Source organism: Herpailurus yagouaroundi, unplaced genomic scaffold (genome assembly GCF_014898765.1).
Source record: "Herpailurus yagouaroundi ecotype Mexico unplaced genomic scaffold, PumYag 180, whole genome shotgun sequence".
Classification (NCBI taxonomy): domain Eukaryota; kingdom Metazoa; phylum Chordata; class Mammalia; order Carnivora; family Felidae; genus Herpailurus; species Herpailurus yagouaroundi.
The window spans coordinates 4,768,178-4,780,387 of NW_024412411.1; the positions used below are offsets into that span (position 1 = coordinate 4,768,178).

At 43.8% G+C, this 12,210-nt stretch overlaps 1 protein-coding gene and 2 non-coding genes across 3 annotated transcripts; all 3 read left to right on the forward strand.

The window, feature by feature from the left end:
• Nucleotides 1-1,482: 1,482 nt before the first annotated feature.
• Nucleotides 1,483-6,858, forward strand: RPS3 (ribosomal protein S3). The gene is made up of 7 exons (XM_040489378.1): nt 1,483-1,583; nt 2,775-2,905; nt 3,176-3,269; nt 3,788-3,882; nt 5,300-5,487; nt 5,946-6,142; nt 6,785-6,858. Exons 1-6 carry the CDS (start codon nt 1,554-1,556, stop codon nt 6,137-6,139), a joined length of 732 nt encoding a protein of 243 aa, XP_040345312.1. The 5' UTR covers nt 1,483-1,553; the 3' UTR covers nt 6,140-6,142; nt 6,785-6,858.
• LOC121039558 (small nucleolar RNA SNORD15) lies at nt 2,470-2,618 on the forward strand. Its single transcript, XR_005794839.1, has one exon. It is a non-coding gene; the product is annotated as a small nucleolar RNA SNORD15 (small nucleolar RNA).
• Nucleotides 5,697-5,841, forward strand: LOC121039556 (small nucleolar RNA SNORD15). The gene has a single exon (XR_005794837.1). It is a non-coding gene; the product is annotated as a small nucleolar RNA SNORD15 (small nucleolar RNA).
• Nucleotides 6,859-12,210: the final 5,352 nt, after the last annotated feature.

The following is a 12,210-nucleotide window of genomic DNA, read 5'->3' on the forward strand; positions in this document are numbered from 1 at the left end:
GAGTTGTTTTAGTGCTGGGGGAAAGCTCAGATGGCTTCTAGGGCCAGACAATAAATGAGCGAAGCTGCCAGGGGCTGTGGCACATTGGAAAGCCCTTTGCCATCTAACAGGGAAGGAGAGTGCTGCATGAGGAAATGTGGGCCTAGTATTCTGCTAGATCTATTTTTAAGAGAAGCCTAAAATAGTTTTACAGAGAAATGTCCTGATTTTAAGTGTAGGCAAACTATTCAAATTTAAAATAAAACTGCTCCTCCTGAAACCAATATTGCAGTGTATGTTAACTAAAATTCAAATTAAAAAAACACAAATAAAATGCAATGCATCTGCAAAAAAAAAAAAAAAAACCCACCTTCATCACAGAGAAACTTTTTCTTCTTCTTCTTTTTCTTTTTATTGTATCTATATGACATGATAGGTGTTAGCTGAACTACAATGACAATCATTCCACAATATTTGTAAATAAAACTGTGTGCCTTAAACTTATACAGTGATGTATATCAATTATTTCTCAATGGAACTGTTGTTGAGGTGTTTCGGAGTAAAGTGCGCTGATGTCTGCAATTTACTTTGAATTTTTCTAATGTTTATTTTTTGAGAGAGAGAGAGAGACAGGGTGTGAACGGGGGAGGGGCAGAGAGAGAGGGAGACACAGAATCCAAAGTAGGCTCCAGTCTCTGAGCTGTCAACGCAGAGCCCAATGCAGGACTCAAACTCACGAGCTGTGAGATTATGACCTGAGCCGCAGTCAGACGCTTAACTGACTGAGCCACCCAGGTGCCCCTACTTTGAAATGCATCAAATAATGCACTGTTGGGTGGATAGAGGGATGGATAGATGCTTGATAAAGCAAATACGGCAAAGGTCAATTGGAGCGCCTTGGTGATGCACATATGCACAATCCTTTCCACTTTTCTGTACATTTGAAAATTTCAAAATGTAAGAGGAAAATTTTTTAGTTGAAGAATAATTGTGAGTCCACGAACCATTATTTTTGCGACTTCCATTACAAGTTTTAACGGACTTTATGAAAGTAAGGTACAGGTAAATGAGTTCATAACATAAAGGGCATAGAACGGTCCCTAGAATATTTAATAAATATTAGATATTATTAGTGTCATCATTTGGAACAGGAAATGGTCACAGATTGGAAGAGCTGGGCACCTAAACGGATTTCATGGAGGGCTTTCAGCTGACTTTTTATTACAGTGTATAGTGTAGGGACCAGGATTCCATGCTGTTGCTGTATGACCTTGTAACTGTAATTTCCATCTCTGTGTCTCACGTTGCTCACTTTTAAGCTAATGAGAGTTGGACTGTAAGCTCCCCTGCAGTTCCAAAGTTCTGATTGATCTGCTACTCTTCCTGTTTCTGCCTATAGGGGTCTCCATTACCCTTCTTCCCCGCCTCCCCTTTAACGCTTTCCTAAAAACTACAATTCCCAGGAGGGCCCACAGGCGTTGACGTCGCGCAGTTCTTTGTCGTCGCTCGCGCCCTTTATACGTACTTCCGCCGGCGAGCCACTTCCTTTCCTTTCGGCGGTGCGCGGCAGCAAGATGGCGGTGCAAATTTCCAAGAAGAGGAAGGTGAGACCCGGAGGGCCGGTCCGGGGAACCGTGGCGCCGCGCGGGTCGGGGCTTGTGGCGATGCCTTCGCAAGACTTGCGGCTTTGGGTCCTGCCTCGGGAAGCGGCCGTGGCCGTGTGGCGTTCCCGCGGGCTGCGGATGGCGGCGGATGGAACGCGGGCCCCGAGCTGGGCGAGCGCAGTTCGGCGGCGGAAGTCAGGCAGCGAGATATTTCTGCCGCTTCTGGGCAGAAAGCAGAGATGAGCGCCGGGCGCCCGTCCTGCGCCGGAGAAAGCGCTTATGAGCATTTCTTGGTCGACAGATAGCTTTACTAAACGAATGCTATGTGGGGAGCGTGAGCCATTTCCCACCACGGCTCACACTGTGGCTTTGGGTAGGAGAGGGAGCAGCGTATTCGTGCTTTATTCGTGGCAGGATGCCGCCTTCTGACCGACCCCAAAGACCTCAATTGGAAAAGCTACTGTCAGTTTTTTGCTACGTCTGGGGCCCAAAGGAAACTCCTGGAGGAAGAGAGGAAGGAGACCCGGGGAGAACTTGGACTTTTCGCTTTTTCGTGGGCGAGAACGGTGTAAAGACTCATTTGCTTTAGAAAGCGGCAGCTTGTCGTTTTTGTGTGTGCATAACATCTCGTAGATCCACACACTTTAAGAGTTAGGACTTGCCAGTTTTGTAAGACCACAGGTACTTGACCGCAAGATACCGTGGCTGGGGTTCTTCTGATGGTCCAGGTTGTGTCTATGTGGGACTGCTTAAGTCACTGTATTTTCACCAGTTCCGAGGGTAGTGTCTCTGCTGTTCCGAGTGAGTGAGTGGTAAATGTGCCCTTTCGGGGCACCTTTCCGTTCAGCATGTATACGTACATCCACATAAACACGTCTTAAAAACCCTTCAATGAAGAGAAGATGACGAGTCTGACTGGAGGTTTTCTCTTTGTCCGGGGGGCCCCTACTTGGTGCCGCGTTCTGTGGCAGTGTTAAGGGCTCTCCGGTTAAAGTAACTTCCAAAGGACGACCTAGAGGCATTTGTCTGAGAAGGGTTGCCCCGTTCCAGATGGAACAAGGGTAATAGAGAGGTGATGGGCTGGTTGTTAGAGGTGTGGAATTTTGATGAGAGGGGCCCTGGCAGAAGGACTAGGCAGGAAAAAGTGACCCTGCATCCATGTTCTAATTGCAAGTTTTGTCTTTTGGTTAGTTTGTCGCTGATGGCATCTTCAAAGCCGAACTGAACGAGTTTCTCACGCGGGAGCTGGCTGAAGATGGCTACTCTGGGGTTGAGGTCCGAGTTACACCAACCAGGACAGAAATCATCATCTTGGCCACCAGGTGAAAACTCAGTTTTCCTGGTTATCACCTGTAGTTGTATATGCGAGGACGGTGTATTCTATACATTTAAGGGGACAACCGGTGAATTGGCCTTAGTAAACGTATGGTTTTTATTAACGACATTTTAAACCTAATTCTAGTTCTTGTTATCTAGAATTTATATATCCTCGTGTCAGATGAATGAGACTTTACTACCACATGCATATAAGATTTAAAGTCATGTCCGGAATTTTGTGAGAGTTATAAATTCTCCCTCTTTATTTTCCTAAGGACGCAGAATGTTCTGGGTGAGAAGGGCCGGCGGATCCGAGAATTGACCGCTGTGGTTCAGAAGAGATTTGGTTTTCCTGAGGGCAGTGTAGAGGTGAGTGATCTTGGCTTACGCCAGAGATAACTGTGGTCCTGGAAATGGTTATTTAGAGTGGTACTTCTATAAACTCTTAACGTCATGTAGATCTTAGTTATGATCACTAAATTTTATAAATGTAGTGGTATTTTGTTGAAGGTCTCTTAATAAGCAGTGGGCTTCAGTTTATAGGCCTGTTCTGCTCGTTTCTGGTGGTTAAGGGATTTTTACATTCAGTTTGGATATGATAACGGTATAATGGAACAGGAAATGGTCACAGATTGGAAGAGCTGGGCACCTAAACGGATTTCTGTTCCAACTGTTCCAACTCCCTCAGTTGGTGTAGCCGTAGAAGGAGCTAGGGGTGGGAGGGCAATAAGGAAAAGTTCGAACTATATCACAGTGCATGTTACTCGTGGGTAGCAGACGTGTTTAGTACTTGAGGATGCCAACAGTGATACATGCTGGCGTGATGAATGAACTGGTTTTTTGTAGAAAACACTGGTTCAAGGCTGTGACTTGTTTCCTTCTTAAAGCTTTATGCTGAAAAAGTGGCCACAAGAGGTCTGTGTGCTATTGCCCAGGCAGAGTCTCTGCGTTACAAACTCCTAGGAGGCCTCGCTGTGCGGAGGTAAGTGTCTTGAACCTTTTAATGATTAGGGAACTCCAGGGAGAGGAAGTTAGGATTCTTGTTGAAGTTACTCAGGTCCATTAAGTGCAGGCATTATAAAGAGGTGAGACATAGTCCTGATGGGAGAGCTTATCTGTATGTATGTATGTAGATAGTGCTGTGAGGAGGGATGGACTGTAAAGCCATGAGGTGGCTAGATGGCTCTGGAGCTGGGCCTACTGGTAAGATTTCAGTAGGAGTTCTTTGTGTAGTTTCACTATTTGTGAAGTTATCGGAATGCCTTGCTTGGGTGTTTGAAATTCAGTCAGTACGTCATGCAGAGCCCTGGCAGGCTTTTCAGCAGGGGAAGGACATGAGAGCTGAGCTTTAGGAACGTTGACCTGATGGGGAAATAGGTAGCAGGAAAGGCTGTAGGCAGGACTTCTAAAAAAGGCTGCCTGCCTGGTTTGAGTACCAGCCACGCCGCTTAGAACCGTGGTCCTCAAAAGCTTGGTCCCTGGGCCAGCATCACTGTCATCATCAGAGGACCCGTTAGAAATAAAACTTGTCAGTCTCCACCCACTGAAGTGGAAAGTGGGGGTGTGGCCCAGCAACCTGGTCCAGGTAATTTTTTGTACACAGAGAAGTTTGACTTGGAAGTTCTGAGACCTGAGCCTCTTAACTGAGTTTCTGACCCTCGGATCTCCTATTTGTAAATGGAGGTCATTACATCCACCTCTCCTTTTTGTGGTGATTACATGAGATGATGCAAAGGGGCCTAGATCCTAGAGTGCCGGGTCCTACCTTCCCTTCCCTGTCTAAAGTGGCATCTGGCTCTCCCAATTAGTATTTCCCAGGGTATGCGGTGATAAACGAGTTGGGGGCATGATATTTTAAGGCTGTCAATGTATAGGCCTAGAAATCTCTTTTTCCAGCACTCTAGTCAAGGTGGCTAGGAACCCACATTAGTAGTTAGGGTTCCTAATGAACGTGAATTCTGGAGATAAGGGGCCACTCAATGACTGGGGTATTTCTGGGTTCTTAAACTGAGTGCTTACCCGATTGTGAAATGCTGAGTTTTACCACCCTCACCGTTTAATTGGCCTGGAGTGAGGTCTAGACTTCACAGGTTTTTTTGTTCTATTTTAATCTTGTTGAGATGATCCTAATGTGCAACCAAGGCTGGGAAGCATGTGGTTAGAAGGAGTTGGTAAATATTCCCTAAGGAATTAGCCTAAGATGAGGTGTGATGGGAATGAAGGAGAATTGCCAGGCTCTGGTCAAATTTATTCCCCATTAAAGGAACGTCGAAGATAGTGCAGACTAATAAGTCTTGTGCTTTTTGTATCTGTTTTTTAACATGGTGGGGTGTGGTGGGCTTGAACAATCCCTATCTTTGGTGATGATAGGTGGGTATCTGTCTCTTGTTCTCCCAAAGGGCCTGCTATGGTGTGCTGCGGTTCATCATGGAGAGTGGGGCCAAAGGCTGTGAGGTCGTGGTGTCTGGGAAACTCCGAGGACAGAGGGCTAAATCCATGAAGTTTGTGGATGGCCTGATGATTCACAGCGGGGACCCTGTTAACTACTATGTTGATACTGCTGTGCGCCATGTGCTGCTCAGACAGGGTAAGCAGCTGGGAGTGCTTGGGGCAAAGGGCTTTTAGCAGATAGATGTGCTTTCCACGCACACCGCAGTGTTTGGGGAGTTCATTTTGGGAGTAGTGGAGCATGTTGATACTCCTTGGGTTTACTGATTAATGTGCTGTATTGAACTGTGAGAATTCCTGAGATCAGTCAGATCCGAGAGTTGGTTTGCTCTTAGCCACCTGTGTACCCTTCGGTGATGATACGATGACGAGTCAGAAAGGTCACATCCTGCTCTTGGTCCTTGTCAGTGCCACGTTCTGTGGTGCTGCACATGGGTTCCTTTTGCAAAAGTGTCCTGTTCATTGATTGATTAGAGGCATTTGTCTGAGAAGGGACCAGACCCAGGGGTGCTTGAGTAACCTGTCCTCTTCTTTCTGTCCTGTCTTATCATGGGATAGGTGCAGCCCCAGCTAGATTCTAACTATGGCATCTTCTAGGTGTGCTGGGGATCAAAGTGAAGATCATGCTTCCCTGGGACCCAAGTGGTAAGATTGGCCCTAAGAAGCCCCTGCCAGATCATGTGAGCATTGTGGAACCCAAAGATGAGATCCTTCCCACCACCCCCATCTCAGAACAGAAAGGTGGGAAACCCGAGCCGCCTGCCATGCCTCAACCAGTACCCACAGCATAATAGGTATGTCTCCAGGGACCTCTTGGGGTAGAGTAAGACCCTATTCCCTGTCTTCCTATTAATAATTCTATATCCCACACTGTGGTAAGCACTTGCTACATAAAAATTAGATTACACTTGCTTTACGACACAGGTTGGATCCAGAGGCCTATTTACACAGGGATTCTGTTGGAAGGAGTATTTGCCTTTCATCTCTTAATGAAGTTCCTCTGTTGGGGTGCCTGGGAGCCTCAGTCATTTGAGTGTCTGACTCTTGGTTTTAGCTCAGGTCATGATCCCAGGGTTGTGGGATCGAGCCCCGTGTTGGGCTCCATGCTGAGCATGGAGCCTGCTTAAGATTCTCTTTCTCCCTCTGCCCCTCTCCCCTGCTCATGGTCTCTCAAAAAATTCCTATGTTTACTGTGTTTGAAGTAAGTTTTCCTTTATTTGCTTAAAATCATCAAGGCTCTCTTGTTATTAGTTGCCTGTTATTCAGCAGCCTCTTCAGTTAAAATAGTAACATCAAGCCTCTTCTATGCCCAGCACCTCTTGTGTGTTCTAGGTGTTCTCTGTGTATATATTCACACAAACCCTAAATGGGAAATGAAAGAACCCAATATTCAGGTGAAGATTCTGTTCTTATTGTTGTGCTTTATTCTGTTTCAGGGTCTTCTTGGCAGCTGGATCTGGAGTTTGGATTTTGCTCTCTAAAGACCTCTAATAAAATCTTTAAAAAAGACGCATGGCCTGAATGGACTGTAGGTCCACTATTTGGACTGATAATTCTATTGCCCCAAGGGAATATTCCTTGATTGATTCTTTCGGCTGCCAGGAAATCCTTGGTTTCAGCTGTGCTTATGAGGCAGGAGCCAGAACAGGAGGAGCCAAGCAGAGTTAACCAGACCCAATATCCCATAAATCTGGTGAAAGCTGATGGCTGATGGTTAACAGGACAGCACTTTGATTCATTCACCTGCAGTTTGGTGTTACAGGTTTAGAAGAGGGATATGTTTAAAATGGCTTTTTTTCCTCTGATGTATAAGGGAATCTGTATTGCACGTAGAAAATGAGTGTGTTTTATTTTGCCCATTCCATTATATTTTGGGTCATTATACACTATAGGTAGTGTTCTGCATTATTCTCATTTAATCCTGAGTATCTCTAAAGTGTAAAGAGAATTTGCTTGTGCTACTGAAGAGCCTAAAATGCTGAAATACATTTTCCTAAGCAGCATAGAGCTGTGATTAGAATCCACATTTCTATGCTCAGTCCTCTGAGCTGTTACACTCTAGAAGAACATTTACATGTCTACAGTTTGTCATATTTGAAGCGTTTTCTGTTGATGGGCTTTAAGAAATTGAGTTCTCCTAGTTTCTTCAGGTGAAACTAGTGCAGGACAGGCTGGCAGGAAAATCCTACGTGACTAGTGCATGAGTTACATTGGGAACGCAGTGACAAATGTGTCTCTGCCCTCCCCCTTTCAGGGGCCTTTGATGTTTATCCTTAATCTAGAAGTAACCTCTCATTGTTTTTTCAGTTTAGTAGAGACACTCCCCTTTGGAAGTCTCTAACCTCTAGGATAGCTAATGTGCTAATGACTGCTTACTGTGTTCTAGGGAGTGGAATGTATTGTATCATTAGGAAGCAGAGCCTAAATACAAAAATGAATGTTTATTTCCCCATGCTTCTCAACTTGAGGTGACAATTTCTCAAGCTGATGAAAGTTTTCTGGGAAGGGCTGAGGGTGAGGTGGTTATGAGCAGGCAAGCCTGGTATTGGGCCTCCTCAGTAACTATATACAAGTAAAGTGAGATTTGAGTGCCTTGCTTAAGTGAGTCTGTGCCCACCCCCAAATCTAATGCAGTATAGGCAGCTATCATAAAGTCTTATTTATCCTTTATGCGTAAAACTAATGGCATTTTGCAATTTTACTGAAAATGTTGGGCCAGGCTATTTAATTCTTGTATTTTTGGACTTCTGTAATTTGGTTGTGAGGGGATTTTTGTTGTGAAACTAGTTCAGCTAATATAAGCATCCAGAATATTTGGTGCTAGAAACAGATTAAGGCAGTCCTGGTCATCTAAGACCTCAGTATCTAGTACTGGCACAGCCAGTCACAGGTCTTTGTATATTAGATGGGGTGATTAAATTCCTTAACTTCCAATCCACTTAAAACTGAAAGTTGGTGTGTGGGGTTCAGTCGTACTGTTATGTAACTCCCCGCCAGGGGGTGCTGTAGCAGGAAATAAGTACCAAAGTAGATGCTTGGGGAAGAATAAAATGCCTTGAATAAAGTAGCAGGTTATTAGTGTGCATGTGTAAAGCTTGAGTTGCTCAGGTGAAGAAAGGGAGGCTGAAAGCTGGAATGTGAGAATTTGAGAATAGGCCCAGGGGCCAAGCAAGGGTCCCAGATCAATGGACAACACTCAATATGGAGAACCAGGGAAAGTACAAAAACTGTTGGCACCAGAGGACAATGGGTAAGGGGTTTCTTGGGGGGGGTGGGGGGGGTGGGGGGGCGGGGTCAGCATCCAGACAGAAAGGTCACTGTTGTCACAGGCTGCTCTATCCCACAGCAGAGTGATAATGTGTGGAGTCTGTTACCTTCAGCCCCTACTTCCAGTCAGCCAGTCTCCTCTAATTGGGAAATTAGACAAAGGCTTACGGGAATGTACAAGCCTGGTGGGGATGGGGATAACCTTTTTCTGCAGAGTGCTTTAAAAAGGAGACGTGGGAAGATGCTGGGCTTTGCAGTCAGACTTGGATTCAAATTTGACACAGGCACTGGTGAATCTTTCCCATCAGTATCTCTCCAGTCTGTTCGAGTTGAAGATCTAACAATACCTGTCTGTAGCATATCATCTAGTGTACTATCTCTAGAGACAACAGCTGAGAGCCCAGGCCTTCCAGCCAGAGTCATTCAAAACCAGGTTAACTTCTTAGTATGAGCATGGGCCCATCAATGTCATCTCAGCCTTGAGCATGTGATTTCATAGCACAGTGCCTGACCCATAGGAAGTCCTCTGAGTGTACTGGATGTTACTATTTGTACTTAAGCAAATCCTCTTAGAAATGATTAGTAGCTTAACTTCATGGTATTGGATTCTCCCCATCCTAAGGGCCTTGACCATAGAGACGGCTTTCTGCTTCTGCTGGGAAGTGGGTATAACTGATCAGGTGTCCCCACATTCTGCAGGTGCTGAAATTGGCCTCTTACCATGCCACATCCCACCTAGTGGTTGTTTCTGAGCCCTGAGTTTGCTGTGTATAAATGTAGCTGTTCTGTTAGGGCCTGCCAACACCAGAGCAGTAAGTCATTTAAGTATCATTTAGCGTCAACATTGTCAACCTAAAAAAATAGTTTTTCTATTTTTTCCTCCTCAGGGACATGAGATTTTGATGTTATTTTATCCATGAAACCATTTCCCTATTTGTTATTGATCAAAAACTACATGTATAACTTGTTAAGCAGCATGACTGGTGAGAAAATTGTTATATTCCCTGAGCTTGCTGTAAACAGTCCATTAATCTGAACATCCCTACAATGGGCTAGTTCTGTCACTAATTTCATTTTATAGCAACTTTAGCCCACATGATACATATTAGAGGAAGGAATGTATGATTTCTCTTAGGCTTTGGCAAATTCTTAGGAGGGGCCCCTGGGTGGCGCAGTCGGTTAAGCGTCTGACTTCAGCCAGGTCACGATCTTGCGGTCCGTGGGTGTGAGCCCCGCGTCAGGCTCTGGGCTGATGGCTCGGAGCCTGGAGCCTGTTTCCGATTCTGTGTCTCCCTCTCTCTCTGCCCCTCCCCCGTTCATGCTCTGTCTCTCTCTGTCCCAAAAATAAATAAACGTTGAAAAAAATTAAAAAAAAAATTCTTAGGCTATCTCAAGATCCTACTTAGGGTTTGACAAGTGACATGAAGCCCTAGATTGGGAACAACTTATTCTAAACTCAAATTTTTACAAGTAAGAGGCTCCAGTGGCTCTGAAATTGAAATGAGACCACACCTTTGCTGCTCAGTCCTGTATTGTACTAGCAGCTCAGCCGGCCAGGTGCAGCTGGGCCTTTGTCCACTGTTGGAGGAGTGCTGCTGTGATGGGTTCATCTCACCCTCCATCCTCACTGGCTGGCCATGGACTACCCCTATGACCATCCTGTACCTGCCAGTCTTGTGTGGTGAATCAGAGGAGCTGGAGTGTTGAGTTGTAAGTTGTTGACAGTGTAAAGGGCTTCCCTTGTCTTTGAGAATATTTTTGCTCTTTAGAGGGAGAGCATAGACCCAGCAATGGGACCGCTTTCCCATCAGGGACAGAGGAACAGAGGTGATGGAGCTTTCCTCACTGGTTTTCCTTCAATACGACAGGAAGACTAGCCATCGCTATTTACCATCTAGGTCCAATAGACACCATATCTTTTAAATGTTAAGTCACTTTACAAATAATTTACGGAAGAATAAAGGGAAAGTGGGAAACAGTTATATATTTTACAAGTATTGAAGTGTTTACTAAAATTTTAAAGTTTATTTTTGAGAGGAGAGAATCCCAAGCAGGCTCTGCACTGTCAGCAAAGAGCCTGGTGTAGGGCTTGAACCCAAGAATAGGGATATAGACCTGAGCTGAAATCAAGAATCAGACACTTAATCAACTGAGCCACCCAGGTGGCTCTAAAAATACTAAAATTTTAGCAAGTATTAGCACAATTCTGAATATACTGAAAACCATTGAGTTCTACCCTTCAAATGGGTGGAATTTATGGGATGTGAATTACAGGTCAATAAAACTCATTCATATATTCATGAAAATAGATATTTATGTATATGTATGTATATACATAAATGAATTAAACAATTTTGTATTTTCCTTGCCTGGGAGACAACATACCCCAAATGAGCACCATCTCTTAAACGTGGTTAAATGCTCATCAACCACCCTGTGTGAAGCTGGAATGTATTCATCTTGTAACTACTGATCCCAGATTTCAAATATATCTGTAGTACGCTCTAGCTTCTTGCTTCTGGGTTTTTGGTTTACGTTTGGTTCAGTTTTGCACTTGCATTGTCTACATGGAATACTTTACAATTTTTTTGATGGCTCATAATGTTGAAAAGACATTTTCTTTGCTCCATAATTTTAAAACATTTTTGATTTTAGGTTTATAAAGATCAATTTGAAGGACCAATCTAATGAATTTTTAAAACATCTACAGCATCTGTTTCCCTATAGTCACCTTAGTACACAACCGCCTCAGCATGTCTCCACTTAACGAACTGTAACAAACTATATCAAGTAAATGTTGGGGCACAGGCATCATAAAAGATGAGTATTGTACAAAATAGGATGGTACAGGTCTTTGTCAAATACTGTGTGATGAAATCCTTCTTGTTGATTGACTTAAAATGCCATATATCCTTTCTGTTTTTAGAAATAGGTTCACTCACCAATTCTTGGGTTTGAGAAAATTCATCTACGCCAGGTTTTGCTTATGTGACTGACCAGTTTGCATCCCCAGAAATGAGAGTGCTGCTGTGTCCCTGCATTTACTTTCTGGTTTGTCTGTATTAAGTGTGAAATGCCCTCTGTTAGTTTCCTTCTCTTGGGCATTCTGTCATTATGGGCAGAGAGTGAAAGATCCTGAGTTCTCAGCTGACGTCTCAACTTCTTTTATACCTTCTTGAAAGATGATATGCACTATAGGAAATTTAGTATGGAAACTGAAAGATGATGTAATAGTAATGATTTATTCACTACTGTGTCTTCCTTCTAGGCAATACCATCATTCTTCCATTTGATCATTGTAGTCTTGTTTGGGAATAACTGATGAGTAATGTGAAATAATTTTTAGGATGATTAAACAGCAAAATTTTTCAAGATACAGGAAAAATAAATTCATCATGATCTCATAATGTATTTTAGATTTATAGATGAATCTAATGAATCTGTATGGTCAGTGCAAGATAGAATGAGTTTTATTGTTTTTAAAAAGTAAGTAAATTTCTCATTGTTCTTTGGAAGCCCACTAAGAAAGAATAACAGTCATAAAATACTAAGTCTTACAAATAGTTAGAACTTTTAAAAAACGAAACTCAAAAAC